Raw genomic sequence first — 22,422 nt, forward strand, 5'->3', positions numbered from 1 at the left:
GTGTGTGTGTGTGTGTGTGTGTGTGTGTGTGTGTGTGTGTGTGTGTGCTGTGGAGGCCCATCGGCGTTCTGCTGCCCTCCCCCTGCTTCTTGTTGACAGGGGTAGCCATTATCACAACCAGGCAGATGTGTGAGGGCCACGGATGACAAAGTGACAGGGAGGGAGGAGGAAGAGGAGGGAGAGACCGGGGTGTAATGCAGCACAGAGCAACACACCAAGACGGTGTATTCCTTAAGATCTTTGTGAGGCAGCGAGGATCACATTTAGTCAAAACTATGGTGTTGCTAAACACACGAAACCACCACCCTAATTATCTTATAGATAGATTGATATTACATTCATTTTAATAGTAACATATCTTCCCCCCGTTTGTCATTTCTTTACTGACCAAAATAGAAGCATCCTTTCTAAAAGCTGATATATATTCTTAGTCCCAAATGTTAGTCAAACTATATTTTTCATTAGTAGACACAGCATGCAACACACCGAGCTGCACGCTGGTTTCCAGATGACACCAGCGGTTCACATTTTCTGCTTCACGGCGTAAAATTGGACTTTGATGAGCGCTGCTGCAGATGATCTCATGTTGGGAGTGAATATCCGTTAACAGCAACCACTAGTAGAGAGGAGGAGAGAAAGCCCCCAGAACAAAGCAGGAGGTTCGCTCTGCTTCCAACGTAAAACAAAAAAACAATCTGTCACATTACTGCCTTCCTTCCTGACTTCAGTGTCCTTTAAAAAGAAAAATCTCTCTTTGTTTCATAGTCGCTGCTCTTCCATGCTAGCCGGCTCTTTTGTGCCATTAGTCAAACCCAAAATCATTCAAGGGGCCCTATTTCCTTTTATCTCCAGCACCTAAATTGCCCGTTCAAGTCTTCCCCGCAAAGTAAAATATATTGCCGGTGTGAAAAGTGAAACTACAGTTGTGATCAATTCTTTTATCACCAGCGGAGCGATTATTCATGCTCGGCACTACAGTAACGGCTGAAAAAAGGGAGAGAACTCGAGAGGGTGGGAGGTTATGTGAAGGAACACGCCTTCCCGAACGTCCCTTTTTCTTTATGCATTACAGCGACATGGCAGGCCGAAGCACCACACAGTTATCCAGATGATTCATAAGGCGCAGAAGACTCCTCCATAACCGATCGATAAAAGCCTGGGCTGAGCAGTGACTTGACTCCCACATGGCCACAGTAGGAGGAGAGAGGGAGAGCCCTTTGGATTGTGGGTAAACTCTGACGGTTTGCAGGCATCTGGTTTTGCTGTATCAGTGTTTCAGCTTAGTAGCTTTTAACTACAGCTACACCTAAATGTTGGCTTCAAAGAGAACAACCAGGTTGAGCAAACAGCCTTTTTCTGATGTGTTTCACTGCAAATCTTCCGCTTCATCCTTCAATTCTGACCTCAAAAGTCACCCTGTGTGTCCCAAGTCAATTACTGGCTGTTTGTTTTGAACTATGACTGGAGGCTTGAACACAAACTCTCTCCGGAGCTTAATTTAAATCTGACAAAAGCCTCAGCCAGATTTCTTTCTCCTGCTCTCCCGGAGTGCTAAAACAAACACACGAGAAAGGGTCTGACTAACGTAATGCGATGCGCTTTGAGGACTAGTCGTGAAGCAACAGCAAATTCTCAAATGTGAGAATTTGTTTTACACGATAGCAAAAAGATATATATATATTTTTTTAAACAAGCAGTTTGGATGCGTCACATTTTATAGACAAAACAACTATAAGTATATGAAAACTCAATCAGCTGAGTGTGCTGATTTAAAATCATTTGGAATCTTTGCTCCAGGCTTTAAGCAGTTAGAAAGACAGAGAATGACACACTACACGCACATATTACAGTCAAATCTGTAGATGAGGATCAGCGCTGACTACCACACTGCATGTCCTAACTAAGCTCCCACGCTAACACAATACTGCTGACAGAAACACCTCCTGGGCACACACACACACACACACACACACACACTGAGTAAAAGATGCTAACTCGTAGCCTCGGGGTGGGAGAGCAGAGCCGAGTCAAACAACTGCTGTCGCGACATCACAATCTAAAGAACAGCATCAACACATTAGCTGCTCATTAGAGCAGCCGTTAAACTAGGCTAGAGGTGGGGCATCGATCAGACCAAACCACACAGACCTACAAACAGACCGCATGCAATAAAGGCCTGTATGTTGACATCATTATCTACACGGTGCATTAGTTATAACAAAAAGCAACAAGGTAAAGCACAACCCCCCCAAAAAAGGGAGGTCAAAGCCAATCACTGCAGATCGTTACAGACGAGTCTTTAAAACTGAACTGTAGGACATTTAAAATCGTGCTTTACAGGGAGACGTGGCCGCAGGTAAGCACTTCCAAAAGTTTATAAAAATGATGAATAATCCCAAATTAGCTCTGAAAATATCCTCAGAAAGTTTTTAGAATAGGTAATATGTCTCAATATCATCACATCCAGACTACGGTGCAGTCTGAGGTCATAAAGGCGGTATGTATGTAACGCATTGAAAACTAAATTGAAAATATATGAGAAAAACTGAAGCAGTTCATCAGTACTCAAAGGACTGAGAAATACGGATAACATTTATATTGTCTCACAGGATATTTATCCCCATATTTCTCATCTCATGGGCAACATAACGGATATAACTCATACCTTTCAAAGAAAAGGCTGCAAGTCACATGCGGCATCATAAGCAGCAACTTTCCCAATTAAGAGAGGAGGATTGTGTAACCAGACCACACAGCAGTCAGCAGAGCGTGTTAAATCAGAACGACTCGTAGAGGAATTACTGATTCTCTTACTCGTCTTTGGGTAAAGTTAAACTTTTGGGTCAGTTTAATGTTAGCGATACAACTTTACAATCATTTATCTTAAGATATCATTACAGACAACATGTCTCCTGAATTATATATTTCATATTGTTAATCATGTCACTGAGGCACAGGTTCCATCATTTCATCACTGTACACTACGTTAAACCCATCTGTGACACGTGAGCAGCCCCGCAGTGAGTCTCTGTTCAGGTGAAGGCGGGGCGACGCCCGCTGGTGCCCGGTCGCGCCCCCGTCAGTGTCCTCCATGACAGTAACAGATGGTCAGATGCCGCCCCCCCCCCCCCAGCTCATCCAGCTAACACACCTCAGGAAGCGGAGCGAAGAGATCTAGGCTGACTGCTCCCGCTGAGACGAGGTGGCAGATGACAGTTGGGATGAGCGTAGTTGCGGGTGTGTGTTTCTAAATGTGTGTGTGTGTGTGTCCGAGCCTGGTGCCGAAACACGCCATTATACCGGGGAGAGAGCGCACGTGGGGAGATGAGATAGAGAGAAGCAGTGACAGATCATTCGTGAAAGCTCCATTCATTTGTGAAAACGGCCTGGATGCCAGTCGCCATCAGCTCGTCTGAGGCGGCTGTCTGAGCAGCCTGAGGAACAGCAATGAGAGGTTGAGATTTGAGTTTAGACATGAGAGAGACAGAGAGACAGAGAGAGAGAGAGAGAGCATCTGAGGGAGCATCCCTATAATGATTCTGTCATCTCTCCATCAGCTCTCTCTCTCTCTCTCTCTCTCTCTCTCTCTCTCTCTCTCTCTCTCTAATCCCAGTGGGGCCTGAGACTCAAAATTGTTTCCATTTCATTTGAACTTATTTGAAACAAGCGAGTCAGGCTGAACATAGAAGTTCGTACTTGTTTGTTTTGATGAAGAAGAAAACAATGAGTACGAGACTAATGAAGGAATAGTTTGACATTTCAAAGCCAGGCTAGCTGTAATTGAATGCACAGATCTTATCAACAGTATCAATGCTCTCATTTAATTCTGGGAAAGAAAGGAAATACATGCATCTTCTAGAATGACTATTTCTTTAAAATGGATTTGTTTTGTTCTTGCAAATGATTCTCATTGTCTCCCACTTTCTCTTGTCTAATCCCGAAAGTATTAAAGTATATGGAGGAAGTGCATTTAGAGATGAACTAGACAAGCTGTTTGAACACAAGTGAATTCAAATGTCACCTAATTTTAAAAAATGCACACACTCTGATAATCAATAAAAACATTTTAAACCAATGAAATTCATCCGTATCTACCCAAAGTCAACACAAACACACACAAGCACATGTAAGTCAAGAAAAGCAATTCTGGGAAAAACACACAAAGAGAGCAGCCGATGTGAAAATGATCCACACACACAAACAAACACACATCATAGAAGAACACCTCATAAGAAATCATGAAACTGGGTTTTTTTATTTATGTGTGAAGCTGGTATGAGAGAGAAGAAAAGGATGGGGAGAAAGAGAGCTTTACTCTTAAGCCAAATCTCTGGATGCTGAAAAGCAAACATCCAAAATGAGTGTGAATGAGTGTGAGTGTGTGTGTGTGTGTGTGTGTGTGTGTGTGTGTTTTCTGGCTTTCCCATGGCTATTTACAGCCCAGTCAGACACTGGGGACTGTCTGGAGTTTACACACAGAGAACTGGAGAAAAGAAAACGCACACAAACATGACCGTAAGCGACAAAATCTCTCGGAAAGAAACATCACGTCTTCCGGCATCCAAAACGAAGATACAAACACACACACACACGGTCTCATTCATATGTAGTCTCTCTCTGGTTAAAACACACACCAGTGTATCAACAGGAGCTCACCCTGTTTGTTTCAGTGGAATACTGACAGAAATGCAGTCAAAGTCAGTCGAGCGAATGATTCTACTCGACTGCACTATTGTGATTCTCTGGAAAGTGTTTTAATTGGCAGCTCAGGTTTCAGGCACAGCTGGCAAAAAAAAAAAAACTGTGTCCCAAATGCATATTATTATGAAATTCTAACTGGGTTTTGTTCAAACTCGCAAGAAAAAATACAAAATGATCTCCACAAGCATAAAATAAAGTCATATATTCATGGTAAAAATAACTATTTGTGATCTCAAATCACAAATAGTGACCTTGTGACCTGGCACTTTGATTGGCATCTGTCAGCAGCAGCTTCTGTCATTTCCTGTTACTGTAAGTACACAGCAACAGTGCACTATATATCTACTATATAGTGCATTTCTACATGTGTGTACATAAGCTTTAGCACCGAGGACAAAAAAGAAACTAAAACGTTTCGTATTAAATACCCATACAGGCAGGTGACAAATCAAAGTAAGAAATTACAATAAATGAGTGCAGAAACATAAATGTGTGAACAGGTGTGAAAATGATGTGAGTCATAAAGACTAATCTACTGGCTGATTTATGTGCTGTGCTCTCTAGAGTACTGAGTCTGTAACCTGGCGTTGTTACGTGTAGTTTCAGCACAGGAATATGTATGTTTTATTACATGTTTTAATTATGCAATCAATGCCAGGGAGCACTGAAGCTGAATTCATGGTGACCGACATTACCAAGGCTTCACAGTGTGTCATCCTTCTGTACACGCAAACACAAAAACAACGTATATTTCATGTCTGTTGTATGCAACAGTACTAGGGCAAGGCATGAGAAACAAAAAAATAGAGGAGAAAGTTTTTATTTTACTTTGAATTTTGAGAATAAAGTCGAAATTTCAGTTTTAAAAAATCGTCGTCCTCTCATTTTGTTTTCCTTATGCCTGGCCCTAATATTCCTCCGTACTGTTGACGCACTGCTCAATCCTAAATTATAATATCTGCAACTTAAAAACACTAATTTTGTTTAACTGTTCATTTTCTCTGTCTCTCAGGTTCTTTAGCTGTTCAACAGACATGACACATTGATACCTTCTAACCAATGCGGACGCATTGACGGCCGCTTCACGTTAAGTGTGTAAACGCTACAGAGTGAGATGTGCGTGTGCGTAGAGATAAATGTGTGTCCAAAGCAGGGAGGACACACACAGAGAGAGCACCGAGGTCAAGTGCGTTTGAGAAGAAGCCTTTTAAAGAGTTTATGAAAATCTAAACGCCGTCGGCCCCGGGGACAGACGGAGCGAGGGACATGCAGCATGAGAGAGAGCGAGAGAGAGAGGAGACAGTGACTCAGCTGTAGAGATGAGATGATGGAGGAATGAGGAGAGACGAACGTATTCAGTTTGTACAATATATATTGTTTCCTCTTTACTGATGGCTTATCCTGTTTCTCTCTGCATGTGTAAAAGACAAACAATGACTTGCTCCAGATGTTGCGTTATGCAGAGATGCTTTGATGGAGTTAGCGTAGCGTGTGTCACTAGCTTAATCTGAAAGCAAATGACTAAACAACAAATTGGCACTTTAAAAATCTACTTTTAATGCAGAAGGGCAGCGTCACAATGCAGATTGGACAATGTGACTGCCTGCTGCTTACAGTGACACACACACACACACACACACACACACACACACACACACACACAAAGAGACAGGGGGCATATTGACAAAATGTCACTCTCTGTTGTCTGACACATTTCAACAGGCTATCCTCTGTAGTTAATCAGACCACACACACACACACTCACACACTCTGAGCCAAAAACATATTGTAGAATCTATGCTGTTCCTGTCAATAAAGCTCCTTTGAATTGGAATTGAAATGAAGAAGAGACAGAAATAGACCGAGGGAGACAGAAGCAGAATGTAAGAGCTGCAGAAGAGGCCTGCTAGAAAATCCATAGCCTGCCTGTTATCAGGACCATAATTGGTTTTCCCCCCTAGCATCCTTCCTCCTCCTCCTCCTCCTTCTCATCCCTCCTATCTCTCTCCTCTACCCCTCTTTCTCTCAGCCCCCCCCCACACACACACACACACACACACACACACACATTCCCAGACACAGGTGACAAAAAGCAAAGCTGGAACTCGCTGTAAATACATCATTTTTTTCCAGATTCGGTGTGTCGCATTTTGCATTTTTGCACCCGAAACGTCTCGCCGAACAATGAGCCGACTGCACGGCGGAGAAGGCTTAGTGTCAACAAATGCCCCTCGCTGTTATACCAGACACACAAACATGTGCACCGTCACAAAGACATTGCACACGCACACAGTCAGACACACACACGCATGCATGATTAGCGTGAAGCGTGTAATCAGTGAATGGCCTGATTAGCGGGTTACACTACGGCGAAGGACAAAGAGATTCATTTACTCATCCGCTTAAAAAAAAGAAGGAAAAAAAAGACAGAATACTGAGGGGGGGTGTGGGGGTGAAAGAGACACAGGGGAAGGGCTATAAAAATCATTTTGGCTGTGCGGAGATGCCAGAAAGACAGACGGGGAGCAGACAGACACAGAACAAAATGCTGCCAAACACAGACAAAGAGGCGAGGCAGAGGAATGCATGGGCCGATAGAGAGGCAAGAAGAAGAGACAGGAAGAAAGAAAGACACCGGAGGACATGAGGAAAGACAGGCGGGCGTAGACGGAACGCCACACACACACACATAATCACACACACACACAAAGGGTTCGTGCGGAGGTCGAAGTCTGCAGGGGGCCTCTGCTGTATTCACTGGTTCAGGCTTCGGGAGTGCTTACTCAGCAGAGCTTCAGTGTCTCCCTGTTATGCTGAGGGTGAGTCAGAGGGAGGGACGAGGGGTGAAGGGAAAGGAAGTCCTTATGAGGGATTAATGCTTATTATGTACTTGCTAAGAGTCGATAAAAGAGGCGAATATCTGCTGAGGATAGGGATACACCTCATGGATTCTTTTCAGCCAATACCGAGAACTATACCTGCTGCTCATGGCCGATACTGATAACCGATAACTTCTCATTGTTATTATGCACTGAGGTTAACAAAGGTTTAGGTTTAGAAGATGGATGATTTAATGACATCACTATTGTTAAAACAACAGTTCTGATGTTTTATTTCTAGTAAAGTACATCAAGAAACTTCAGCAACTGTACTCGTCTTCTTCTGTAACTGTGAAAAACATCCAGATGTTTGGTTCTCTAGTCAGCGTGGTGCGCTGGTTCTTCTTCTTCTCTTTGTTTATTGGCGGATTGCAAACCATCTTTAAAAAGGTGCACCTTGACACCTACCGTATCAGAGTGTTTAGATGCTCCGCTTGTTAATTCCATTAAAGCAATTTGGCTTTGTATGAGCAGTCGATTATTTATTGCCAATATAATTATCAGAATAATACATAAATAAATGTCCTGTTATCAGCTGATAATTTACCACGCCCGATATATGTCGTACATCCCTAGCTGAGAATATAATAAGAACAAACATTATATCAGGTCTTCTGCTAAACTATACTTAGCAGAAGTAGGGACTATGTGAGTGTACAAAGCTCATTAATTACATGTGAGTTTCCCTTTAAAGAAGTGCTTTGCATTTATTTTAACATAACCATTAAAACCTATATCATGCCTAAATTCCCAGGAGAGGTTATTGAAGGGAAAACCAATTTTAAGAGAGTGTTCAGTGTGAAGATTTTGTGTTTGTACTTTATTTTGAATAAAACATAATTGCATTTCCTAGAAAACCAAATTTTTAATGCAAATTGTTATTATGGACATATTTTTAGCAGACAAGGTGAAATAACACCTAAAATATGTATTAAAAAAGTCTAAAGGGATTATGTTCAAAAAATCGAATGAATGATAAATGACTTAATCATGTCGTTGCACTAAAGCTTTTATTCATTTTTAGGTCGGCATAATGGATGAGGAACTTTTCACAAATGTGAAGGATGAAGGGCAGAGGGTGGGAAAAGGACAAAAAGAGAGAGAAGGTTTCTAATTTGCAGATCTGTCCCTCTGGGTTGCCAGGTGTGTGAATGTGCATCATATACAGCCCGAAGCCACTGACACACAACACTTTCATACCCGCCTTCAGACCTCTCTATCACTCCTCCTCCTCACCCAACACACAAACACATGCTTTATTCCACAAAAAGTAGTTTTCCAAACACGCTTCCTGCCTCGTCTTTCTTTTCTGTTTTGTTTTCTAATTAGGGAGAACACCACTCCCTCTTTGGACGACACTTTATTTCAATTATAGCTGGAACAAAGAGTCCAAAGGGGGAAACAAAGAGAAAAATATCGAGTGCAAAATAAGATATTTTCCATCGCTCCAGTCATAACAAAAGTCCCAAATAATAAAGCACAGGCAGGTCTAATCATGAGTACGAAAGCTTTTTTTTGATCGTGATTTGCCTTCCATCAGTCAGAAGAATCTCACACTTAACCGTCATCCATAAAACAATCTGCAGGATTATTCATACGGCCTCGCTGCTTGTCTGGGATAAATGAATTCTGAATTTCGGAGTAGGGGAAAATAAAACGAGCGCTCGGTGAATGATATATTCTCAATTTTTCATTCAAGAGTTTGGGGGCGGATGAATATTTGATATCTTTTTATAAAGGACTCATTCATCAAGTGGCGCTCGTTGGCCAGGGGGGGAAAACGAAGGAGGAGGTTATGGTGAGACAGAGTTGTGGAAAGCGTCCAGTTATTGCGGCTCATTATCAAGAAGATAGAGTACGCCGGTGATGGAGTTAGAAGCGGACGGGAGGAGAGGCTCCATCTGCAGTCGGAGTTTAACTCAGAGATATTGAGCTTTAAAGTTTTTTCCCCATCCAGAAACTAATATAACTTTTTGCATTTGCAGGTCAGCCTCTTCAATAAACTTCTGCGCTCACCTGTGATGGATGAAGGTAAAGCCGTGTTATACGTTTTGATCTGCACCTGGACCCAAGACTCTAACAGCCTACATGTATATTTGAGAAAGTCCACCTTTCCTACTACTTAGTAAAGTTAAAACACATCTTTCCCAACTTGCTTTTACCTACGATGGATATCTGTAGTTCTTTCCACATGGTGAAAACTGTGTTTTTTGCTAGTTGGCAAACATTGGCATGCTAACACCCTAAATTAAGATGGTGCACAAAGCTAAACATCCGCATTTTGTCATTGTGAGCATGTTAGCATTCTGAAGTTAGCATTCAGCTCACAGCACCACTGGGTCATACATGTACCATGGACTGTATGAAGGTGTCATAATAAATGCACATCTACACATGCTGCAGCGTCTACAAGCATGCAGCACATATAACTATTACAGTAGCCTGAGTGCATTGTTTCATCGTGAGAAGAAAATGACAACGAGAGGCAATCTGTTGGCATCAGACAAAGCCTGCTGGGAAATGTGCATCCCGTCAGACGCTGTCAGCCCACCGTAATTTACTTCCTGGTTGCTCTGCACACGCTCCCTCGCTGTCAGCGCCGAGGAGAAGACGAGTGGGGAATCAATCACGGAGGGAAATTAAAGAGGCCATCGCCATGTGTGAGAGTGAGAGTATCACTCTCACACTCTCACTCTCACACACTGTGTGTGTGTGTGTGTGTGAGTGACAAAGAGACCGAGGGAGTGCTGTATAATTGGGAAAACTCCATATTTGCACAGACTAAATATGAAAGACTTTCTGCAGCTTTTTCATCAACAAATGTGTTAAACTGCAGGCGCGATAGGGTTGAAAAGTGGCTCCCTGTTTACAGTGTCTGTCTCACTCCGCTTCTCTCATCCTGCATGTCTTTTCACATGCATATTTGATGCGTGTGTCTCAGTGTGTGTCTGTGCATGCTGCTCATGTGTATTCATGATGCACAATCGTGTCTCTTTTAATGTTTTCTATGCACATTTGTCACGGCACTGGCTGCTTCAGAGGAGATACTGGAACCGGTTGTGGAGAAGACAACGATGATGCAACAAGGACAAAAGTATGTGGACACCCAACAATTAACGATGTCATTTTTACCCTATGACCTTTCCAGGAACCTGGAACCTGTTGTAGTTTTGGTTCTTGGGTTCCTGGGTTCCCTGTTCCCGATGAGTTTTTACGACGACCTTGCGCTATCTGGGGATAACCCCTAACCCTAACCCTTAAAAAGATTGATATCAATGTGATATTTAGATAGAACATGACTGTGAATGTGGATTATTAGTTGTAGGTGTATTGGTAGTAGTAGCAGTAGCCTTTAACCCTGTGAGTATTATGGCCTAAATGACAGGAATAAGAATTTGTGGCATGAAAAAAATATATATGAATATGTGCACAAAACACTCTTGTCCTGTCAGTTAAAAAGATTTCAGCATTGGACCTCAGAAGCTCATACGAGTCCAATCATGATACACACACCCTCACACTTACATGCGTAACTTCCCTCCGATGCCTTCCAGTGTATAGCCCCGACCCTCAGCACAAAATGACATTAGCATTTCTAGCCCTCTCCTCTCCACATCTTATCTACTTCAAAAGCAGCGCTTCATTAACTACAGCCATCTATCAGAGAGCAGGGAGCCGGCAGGAATGTGTGCGTGTAGCTGAGTGTGTGTGTGTGTGTGTGTGTGTGTGTGAGTGAGAGTCTCCACAACACCAGCAGTGTTATGTGGGGTCACAGACTTGTAGATTGGTGTGACTGACTGGACGTCACACCTCCTCTCCCTCCGTCCTCTGCATGTTGCCTCTGTGTCTCCTCCGCTCAGTATCAACATGTTTGCCTCTTCAGGACCAAACGGGAACATGACGCGAACAGGAAGTGTGCGAAATCTACTTACGTCGAAGCAAACAAAGGGCGAAGTCGTGAGTGAATTAAGCGAACAAGATATTCCCAGAAACAGTCTCCTGGTAATAGATTTAGCAAATTACCAGCATGAATTACGTGTTTCATCACATATTTATGAGACAAGCCACGGCAGCAGCGATCAACACAACAATTTAGGATTAGAACTTTCTAAACCACAGTGTTTCAAATGTCTTATTTGTAAAAAATAAGTGATACAGAATTCAAATGTTCAAGAAATCTTTTTGATTGAACAAAAAAAAACAACTGTATTTTGCCATCTGGAACAACACACTAAGTGCTTTCTTGGCATGGAAGTGTCTTTATAGCAGTTTATTTACTGATAAGCACACTTAGATTAACTGTTCATGAAGTCCACTGTTTTTCAGCTCAACGCTCGTACATATTCATGTGTATAGTGAAGTATGTTGTACCCTCTATGACTACAAATAGGAAAATGGAACATCAGTATAGTGGGGCATTAAAACAAAACAATAAAAACCTACTGAAATCCACTTTGTCCACATTTTAAATTGCAAATTAAGTTTTTATAAGTTATACAACGTCTTCTATGAGAAGAATAAGCCTAATAAGTCAACCAGGCCTGACCAGTGCTTAAATCTTGCACATTGTGAGGCCACATTCATGCCAGACTCCTAATTAAAAACGTACCAAAACACCAAGAGTTCACTGTGGCCCAAAGTCGTGCTAACCAAAGATAAATCTCTGGCAGTTATACTGTATGTTGGCCGATTCGCTCCAACCTTTTCTGTGTTGGGGCAACTGCAGTGTTTTAACTTCTAACACGCAGTCAGACAGACTCACTGACGCATTTGTCTCGTCTCTGGTCGTAGTTTGAGATAACGAGATGAGCCTCTAGCTTATCTTCGTACATCTCTGCACAACATCAGAAAACTCTTGACTTGCAGGTCGAACTAAACTGCACATTGCTACACAGTAATATGCACTTGTGGAACATTTGTAAAGAAAACGTGTAAGCTAAGGAGGGAGTCTGTCAGTGTCGGTGAAGGCATTTGAGCAGAGCCGCTAGTGAAGCTAAGCTACGCTAATGTGACTACTCAACATCCTGTACATTACAGACTGCACAGAGAGAGATAAATTCCCTAAAAGACAATATTTTAAAGGCTTTCCATTGTCCATATTTGTGGTTGTTTACATTTGATAATCCCCCCCCCTGGAGGCGGTAGCTTAGTTACATTTGAATTCACCGCTATATCACTCCCTTTGCTGGGACGTCACCAATGTTTTATTCCCCTTCTGACGGAGGAGGTCACCTGGCCCGCACTAATAAATCGCAGGTTGCGGCTGTCAGGGGAAGCAGTGGATTCCCCGAATTCCCCATTTGCCACCGTCAACCAACACGAGCCCGAGAGGCATGATGGGTAAAAGATGCTCCCACATGGTGATAACAGATGTAGTGCGACGTGAGATGTGAGTGAGAGAGAGAGAGAGAGAGAGAGAGAGAGAGAGAGAGGAGCAGCTTTTTGATAAGGTGGAGGAAGGTGGGGAGCAGAGGGAGAGGAGAAAACGATAAAGAGCGGATAGGGAGGCTGGATCGTCTGTCTCTGGAGAGGGAGGAGAGAGATTGTGGAGTGAAGTGAGTGATGGAGAGAGAGAGAGAGCCAAAGAGATATACTGAAAGAGAATCCAGGACACCAGATGGAGAGAGAGAAAGAGTGAAAGGGATTTGAGACTCAGACAAAAAAACAAACAAAGATTTAGATCGAGGAAGGAACAAAGAGAGACAGAGGCTTAGTGTGAGAGAGAGAGAGAAAGAGAGAGAGAGAGAGTGTGTGTGTGTCTTGGCGAGTATGAAGGTCTCAGCTTCTTGGCAGGATGCTGCAGCAGAGCTTGGCCCAGACCCTAATGGAGATGTAAGGAGCCTCTGAGTTTGATCTCTCTCACACACACACACACACACACACACACACACACATAAATGCACATGCATACACACTTTCACACCTTCCCCCCGTTTCGATCACTGTGGCTCCAGACAAACTCGATGCACTGACGCCACAGCTGAACCCAAAGTAAAGAAGAATGAGATTTACTGAATGGCTCCGGCTGCACAACATGGTGCATCTGTACAAAGAACTGATTGTTCTTCAGGCTTTAAAAATTAAGTTTCAAAAAAGAATACAATTTGTATTTTGTTGTTCCTTTAATATTAGTTAATTAATTCCAAAACATCTTCTGCCCAATGACTAATCAACGAATCCTTTCAGCTCCCTATCACTGTGTTTATCCATCCCGCCCACAATAAACCTACAGAGCTCAAATTAAAGGAACAATCTGTCACAGTTAATCCCAATAGATTGTGACACACAGGTGCTCTTCGGCTGTGTGTGTAGTCCTCCTAATCCAAACCTTACCATGACATGGATTTAACCTTTGACCCACTTTAGGTGTCCTGCACCACATGTAGCTCTTGGATTCCCCCATCAGCTCTCATCCTAACTGCTCCCCAAACTAACACACACACACACACACACACACACACACACACACAACCGTGGTTACGCAAGGACAGTGGTGATGTCACACAGTTGGACTCACTAAAACACACACAAAGATGCAGCCTGCCAGACTCGGTTTTGGTCGTCTGATTTCTGGAGCTCGAGTGTTGCAGCCGTGAAACAACTTGACAAAACTAAACAGAGTTTCATGGGTTTCTTGTTTGAGGATGACGCTGAAACCAGTCGCTCCACTACACACACACACACACACACACGCACACACACACAGACACACACAGACAGAGAGAGAGAGAGAGACTCATGCTGTGAGCTACAAGGACACTCCAAGACGAGCAGGAGAAGACATCAGGAAATAAACGTCGAGGAGAGCGCCTGTGAGGATCCCAATTAAAAAAAGTCCACACACAACAGTGTGTGTTTGTGTGTGTCTCCTCTGGGAGTCCTCACTCCACTTAAAGGTTGTTTGTTTGCAGCAGAGGAGGGGGGAAAACACACACACACACACACACACACACACACACAAGACGGGCATTCCCCCTAAACATTATTGAGCGAGGGTGGAGGGAGGGAGGAGGGATCAGCCGCCATCTGCCGTATCATGAGTCATTCTCTTTAGCTTTCAATCACTCCGTCACAGTCAGTGCGCCGTCACTCACAGCACACGCACTTAACCTTGTTTCCTCTATGAGACAGAACACACGATGACACACCGGCATGATGAGTTCATCTTCACCGTCAAACACCGGCCTGTACCGTACAGCAGCTCAGAGGAGCATCGCCACACTGCTACAGCAGTGCTGTGAAAAGTTGCATGAGCGTGTAATATATGTGTCGATGGATTCGATTCTGATCTTTAATTTAGAACATGGAGCGTATCCACCAGTGTGTTCAATCCTTTCAAACTTTGTGTCCACATTTGTTAGAAAGGTTAAGCGATCAAAAAAGGAATTCTCTGTGTAGCAGGAGATCATCTGTGACTTTTACACTTAATCCGTCCCAGCTTCTCCTGTTTAGTTTGTGCGTCTACAAAAATACCTTCCGATCTTCCCTTGAGCATGCGAACATTTAATATTATGGCGAGCCTGCTTCTCCTTTTAATAGATGATTATAAGGGAACCAACAACAACAAAAAACACCAGCATGCAAGTGGCTTCAAAGATCTCTTCTCACTTAAACAATTTATTATCTCAGAGAGGAAACTACGTTCAGGAAAAGAAGAAGAGAAACACACGGACTAAACACAGCGTAACATCACAGAGATCCACAGAAACAACAAACAAACATGCTCTTGACCACTTGTTGAAGGCTGTAATGAAGTTTCTTAATTACAGGGCTGGGCTGGGCTGGGCTGGGCTGGGCTGGGCTGGGCTCCCCCCCCCCCCCTCTCAGTCGACAAGTCAACTAATCGGTGGTTTTGGTCGTGTAAGATGTCTTCAGCCGTTTAGTCTGTTTTTTAATGCTTTTTCAAGCTGAAGGACTTATTTCGGAGACACTTAAGATTTTAAGCGGTGCTTTTGTGTGATTCCTTGTGGAGAACTTTTACAGACACGACAAAATCGTATGAGTGTTAGCCAACTAAGAATTCCTTTGGTTACGGAAAGCTCTCCTAAATAAACAATGAAAAAAGAAGACAGATGGTGAACACAAAGCAGCCAGTACAGGCCTGATCAAGCCGATCAGGTATCAGCCAGATGTGACCGGCAACATTTCGTTTTTGCTGTCTGTGTCTGAGATGCCGGGCTTTCTGGTCTATTAATGCTACTGTTTGGTACCTCTTGCTGGGACCATGTCACGGCATTTTTAGGGAAGTGTTTGTGTCTTTCCATTAACAGTCCCCATGTACAGCACAGGTCATCTACAAGAGAATATGACTCATTAAACAGCCCTGAGATCAGCCAGTATTGATTTTGTCCTGCACACCACACCACAAAACTGCAGCGTTACAGCCGGGGGATCGTCTTCTCTACATCCTGTGTTTATGCATGCGTGTGTGTATATACGATATGTGTGTGTGTGTGTGTGTGTGTGTGCATGTTCATGTCCCATTTGGTGGTTTAGTGCAATTCTTTCAGCAAAAAAAAACAGACGGCCCTCATGACTCAGGAATGCTATGAATGGCTCGGAGGCCTTAAGATGGGAAACTATGCATTGATTCCCGGACATCGTTCTCATAACGCTGGCCTGCACACACTCCTCCGCTGTGACCTCTCTGGTCTCTGTCGGACATTCACAGACACACAAGAACTCACACAAAAAGATGTACGTGTGTGTGTGTGTGTGTGTGTGTGTGTGTGTGTGTGTGTGTGTGTGTGTGTTTGGCCCACCCAGTGTTTTACAGACTTCTCCTCATGGACCGGTGTCTCAAACCTAATAAAAGCAAAGTGCGACAGTCGACATAACTCACTGACAATAACACAAACGCCAAAAGCAGATCCACCCACAATGCATCACTCTGACCTCGACCTCACCCTCCATGTCACTCTGCTTTTAGAGTTGTGCTCTGTTCAAATTGAACTACAGCATATCGATCTGAGAGCTTCTCTCCTTCCAACATGTTCCCTCGGTTGTGTCGGTAAATGCTAACATGCTCACGTTTACAATGCTAACACGCTAACGTTTAGCAGGTACCATGTACACAGAGTCTTAATGTAGTGCGTCAGCATGCCAACATTTGATAATTAGCACGAAATACAGAGGACAGCTTTTACACGCAAGTCCTACTTCTCTTTTTGTAAAAGATTATGTGGGAACCAACATGTGGCTTCAATGATCCCTTCCCATCTAAACAATTTCATATTTCAGAGAGGAAACTATGTGCAGGAAAAGAAGAACAGAAACACACAGACACGAGTAAGAGACAGTCAACACAGCGTAGACGGCAGCAGCCATGAGCGGTGGTGACCCACACACACAATAAGCCACATGTTCTTGACCACTTGTTGCAGGCGGCGGGGAACGTGGACGACAAAGGCTCCAGAAGCGATCGTCAGCTGTCATTTGTCTTTGCTGCACTCCCAATGAATTCATGTTTAAATTAATCTGTCTCTATATTAAACAAGTTCACTTATTGTCCTTTAAGGTCCCACAGGAGTCCCCAGACTCAAGTTTATGAACCATTGGCTTAAGTGCACGAGTGGTCGGCCCCGTCCCTGGCAGTGTGCCACCACGGCCCGGTCGTGAGACGCTCTGCTCGGGGGCCCCGAGGCGCTGCTCCTCCCGGACGCCCCCCCCCCGCCTTTGATCTCATAATCACCTGGCTCAGCAGAGAGAGGGAGAGGCTGCAGGGGCGGGAGGAGGACAATAATAACCTCAGCAGTTGTTCTCGCGGCCACATTGAAGCCTTCGCGTTTTGAGTTCGGAAAGAAAAGGAAGCAGGCGAATTCCTGGGAATATATCTTATGTTGATCATGAACAGCACCGTGCACTCACATCACTGGATGCTAAAAAAAAGAATGGGACGATTAACGTCATCATAGGAACCGGACTCACAGGTCAGGGGTTCAAGGTGATATCTTAAAGGAATCAGACATTTTGCCAGCTGCTGTTACATAAGCAGAACAACAATCCCTCACTTCGCTCACATCCCTGTTCTTGGAGGCGATGAAGGAATCTAAAAATTTGAGCCAAAACCACGTCACCTTTTTAGGAAATCCCTGTTTGTCTATTGCTTGTCTTCTGGCACACAGACGCACACGAATGCAGAGCTCGTTTTGCAGCCAACTTGGACGTCCTGCATGCCAGGCCTTCCCAGCATCATGTGAACAGACACGGTGTTCTACAAACACCACAGCCATGTCCCTATAAGATCATTTTACTAATGCTATTACGGACGAGAATACCTTAACACGGTGACTATAAACACATACAGACAGGGAGGTATGGTGGTATTTTGTGAACCCTTGCACACAAAGCTCCTCTGACAATGAGCAGAAAGACACTCTGCCGTGCAAGCATCGCTCTCTGTCGTCCTCACGTTCAACAAATCAACATTTTTGAACAGCTGTCAGAGTCAAGAAGCTGAAGGTACTGTCTGTTCTTTTTTGTGCTCGGCCCCCCCTCCCAAAAAAAAAACACTCAAACCAAGACGAGCACCCAGAGAGGACAGGGGGATGACTAACCTTTGATATACTCTGACAGAGATACAGTATGTGCCTTATGTGTGTTTAGCCTGTAGCCTGCAGCAATTCTATCCGAGTGCACTTCGCTTCACACTACTCTCTTGACTTTGCATCACTTCACTTGCTTTTACTCTCCTGTGTCATGCAGCGTGTTGGACAAAGATCTCAAACACCTCATTTTATGAGGTTTTATCTCAGGGACACCATATGGAAGAAAGGAAATTATGTGCTAATGATATACTACTGACTATATATTATACACTCCACTGGTTCAATGGCTCATTTTCTAATGCACTGACCTATGATGAAGCTAAATTTTGCAGCATGGGAACCCTCCCCAGGAATCGCCTCCAGCACCCCACCCCCCACCCCCCGCGGGGCTCCATGGACACTTTAGCGGTCATGAGAAGGAGGTGAGAGCGGCTTCTTACCTCAGCAGGTTGGGCAGAGGGATGGAGCCGGAGCCTGACCCCAGTATCCCCTTCTTCCCACTCAGCAATTTCTCCACCAGGGCGACATTCCCGGTCCGGGCGGCTTCCAGCAGCTCCTGCTCCTTCCCCATCCCGGACACAAGTTTGCAACGACGGGGTGATGAAAATCCAACAAATCTCCCATATATCCACAAACTGCCTCCTCGCCTCCGACCCTCTTCCTTCACCGTCTGGAGCGGGGAAGCGTCTGAAAGGATTCCTCTCGCTGCATGCTGCTGCTGCTGCTGCTGCTGAACGGTGAAATAGGTGTTATTGATGCTGCAGAGCGCGTTTGACGTGCACTGCTCCCCTGGTGCCTTCTAACCTCAGTCCGTTCACACGCACGGCTCCGTAATCTCCTCTCGTATGAGTTCGCCGACGTGCACGACTCCCCAGCGTAACCTCAGTGCAAACAAGCGCAGCGGGAGAGGAGCCGGGGGGGGGGGGCTCTGAAGCGACTCCCTTAAGTGTGAAGTAAAGAGTCATGAAAAATAAAACTCCTTCTCCGTCCTGTCCGGAGCGCAGCTCCAGCTGACAACAGGCGGGAGGTGGAACCCTTACGCCTCCACAGGAAGCTCTTCAGTCCCGCTGTACTCTCCTCCTCTCTACCCTCGAACCTACCGCACTGGCCGGTGCCTCTCTGGATCTCATGAGAACACAGGTGTCAAGTTAGCCGCGTTCACGACTGTACACTTCCTGTTCTTTGCTTTCAAAATAAAACTCTCACTCGCCAATTTGTTACAAACTTGACCATCCGAGCTTAGACGTGGATGATAAAGATATGAAGAAAGCTGGTTTGTGTTTCTTTTTTTGCTTTGCCTTCTTGTTTCTTTTATATCTTGTCTTTTCGTATTTTTTTAATTTCACTTTTTACTTATTTGCTGATGTGTACCATTCCAATAAACTGCCTTGCCTTCACACAACTTACAAAAACAATGCTGTTAATTTGACCAACATATTTCTTCATATTTGTAGATACTGTTTGCAATTTTAAGCCTAGCTAACAACAGCTAGCTATCTCGAGGCAGGTAAGGCAGGTAAAAAGATGCAAATCAAACAAATAAATAGTCAAATACCGAACTACTATGTGCAGAAAACTAAAGAAAATGTCGTATTTTTGAAAATCTGTGAGCAGAATGGGCAAAATATGGGGTCACTGGAGAAAAATAGATAACTGCTGGGGCCCAGTTAACCTCTCTATCTGGTGCAATTTACAATTGTTATATGTTGGAATCATTTGCCTGCCATGTCTGATTAAAAGCTTCACTATACACTCATTAAATGCATTTCTGGAGATAAAGACATTTAACTCTAATGCTTTTATATGTATGTGTCAAAAGTAAATATTTATGTGCATATTTATGCATCATCACACATTCTAAGCAACAGCCTGGTCATGGGTGGGTCTTGTGCAAATCTAAACTTTTATTTTGAAAGCCAAGCCACCGTCTTCCGCTGATTTACACACAGTGTACAGTCTGGGGCGTGGATGATGGTGATGCCACAACACCAACAGGAGGCAATGCCTTTGTTTATCTCTTCAAAAAGTCTCACTCACATCCACCAGCTGTGCTTATTGTTGCCACTCTCGGACCATCAATCTATTCAATCACACACACGCACATGCGCAGTTGCCCTCTACAGGTGTGTTCACTGCTGCAGGATTTGGAAAACGGGTGAGATCCTCAAATAGCCTGTCATGAAGATGGATTTTTTATAAAGTGCTCCGATCTGTCGACTGACAGCCTGGGAAACAGACACACCCCCTCCTCTCCACCGCCCCCCCCTCATGCCCCCGGTGCATGCTGGGACACGCCTGATGGCTCCACTCTGCTGCTTAATTGGAATTCAAAGAGAAGTGCTGCCTTCAGGTGCTCCACCTTCAGCTGATGTTTTCCCACGTCTGAGCTTGTAAAGACGAGTTGTTATTGATTTTGGATAGCAAAAAACAGCTGTTATCCTTTTTAATTAATCTGCTGATTATTTCCTTGAATCGATTAATCGTTTAGTCTGTAAAATGGGAGAAAGCAGTGAAATGCTGCACACATAGTTAAATGTCGAAAATACAATTAAACGATTAATCGGTTATCCAAACTGTCATTTAACAACATTAATCAACTTATTGTTTCAGCGGAAGTTATTTTGACAAGAGGATTTTAGATGATGATGGCTGTTAAAGTGAGGAAATCAAACATTTAACTGATTTACTGCTGCAATTAATGAGTTTTCATTATCAATTAATATGTTGATTATTTTTTGTAATAAGTTAAACAATCGTTCAAATTCAAACTTAAAAAAATTGTTTTTTTTTCCTTGATAATATTTACAATTTAATGACTTAAGTTTATTCCATTAAGACAGAAATGTTAACAAAACCGATCAAAACTCCAAATAAGAAGAGTGAAGCAGAAGATGCCTTGTTACAGGCCCTGAACAGACTAAACCTCTTCTCGTGACTGAAACTGAAGCAGCTGAATGGAATTCAGCCGTCGCTCATTTTCATTACAACAGTATTACAGGATCACTGTAGATGCAGCGAGGCTCTGGCAGAGAAATAAAGCAGGAACCAGAGAATAAAACAGCCTCTCTCTTCCATCATATTCCCCACAATCCAGCTGTACACGGTGCTGGGAGACACACACACACACACATATATAAATGAAGGTCTGTGACATAGCCATCATCACAGACACATTAAGCTACATAGGTAACCAGGCGTTTATGTAAATAGCAGCAGAGCAGAACTTTTCCCTCACTCTCACTCACACAAACACTTAATGCCCTTCTATAACTCACTGCACTACTCCAGCAGTAAAATGTCATGACCATTTATGTGCACAAAGTCCAAACAGTCTCCTTCAGCGGTTCAGTGCGGCTCATTTGAGCACTCTGAGGGTCTGCACTTACATTCAAAGAGTTTTTCTTCTCCGTTTATCGCAGAACAAACTCCAGCATTGTTTTTAATTTATTCAGAAATGCGGAAATAAAAGCTTTGAACAAGACTCGAAACCCTGGAAAGCTTTGAAGGTTTTATGAAAGGAATGCTTCCTTTATTTGTTCCTATGCCTGGCACCAATACTGACATTTTCAAAATACTAAATCTGATAAATAAACCGAAAAAAAACTAAGAATGATGAAACATTTTAGATTGGAACCCTTTTATTTTCATCAGTATTTCAGCAGCTTTGACAGACAAAATACAACTCATTACTTTTTGTGTTTTTTTCTTTCCTCCACAGGGTTTCAGGGGGAGGAGCCTCCCAGAGAGGAGAGGAAGAGGAGGGCTGTGATGAATAATGAAAAACACACGAGATGAAACAGAACATTTTTCCTCTCCCCCCCCAAAACAAAACTCTTCACTTACAATCATGTTAAATCCTACTACTTACATTTCAAGTCTTGAAACCGCATTTGTGCAGAGAACGAGTCATCTTTCACATCTTTTACAGTAAACAGAAGAACCTTTCCTAAAAAGAAAGATACTGAAATGAACTGGGCCGAGCTCAAGTACAAGTTATGACGGTTGCATATTTAGACTGTACTGAATCTTTACTGTTAATTGTTAAGTTTGGAGAACATGTCCTGTAATAGTCTTCTGCACTGTCATTAGTAAGTCCATTTTAGTCATTTTTAACATTTACTCTGAGGTTTCCCCCGAAGTCATGAAGCAGGGAACAGCAGCAGATATGGTCAACACCTCTCCATGAAGGAATTACACATGGCAGATTAGAAATTACCATAAGGACACACATACATATATATATATATATACATATATATGTAGTCAGGCAGCTTCAATGTGCCTTAATCCTCCTC

The 22,422-nt window shown here is 43.4% G+C and overlaps 1 protein-coding gene across 5 annotated transcripts in view; it reads right to left on the reverse strand.

Annotated features, from left to right (window-relative positions):
* Positions 1–19,236, reverse strand: part of anks1b (ankyrin repeat and sterile alpha motif domain containing 1B) — a 161,377-nt gene extending 142,141 nt beyond the window's left edge. For all 5 annotated transcript variants that reach the window (XM_031858784.1, XM_031858782.1, XM_031858783.1 and 2 more), the window contains exon 1: positions 18,568–19,236. In XM_031858784.1, coding sequence (XP_031714644.1) covers positions 18,568–18,698 — 131 coding nt within the window. In that variant the 5' untranslated portion in view covers positions 18,699–19,236. The remainder of the gene's footprint in view (positions 1–18,567) is intronic.
* Positions 19,237–22,422: the final 3,186 nt, after the last annotated feature.

Source organism: Anarrhichthys ocellatus, unplaced genomic scaffold (assembly GCF_004355925.1).
Source record: "Anarrhichthys ocellatus isolate YVR2014 unplaced genomic scaffold, GSC_Weel_1.0 scaffold21, whole genome shotgun sequence".
Classification (NCBI taxonomy): Eukaryota; Metazoa; Chordata; class Actinopteri; order Perciformes; family Anarhichadidae; genus Anarrhichthys; species Anarrhichthys ocellatus.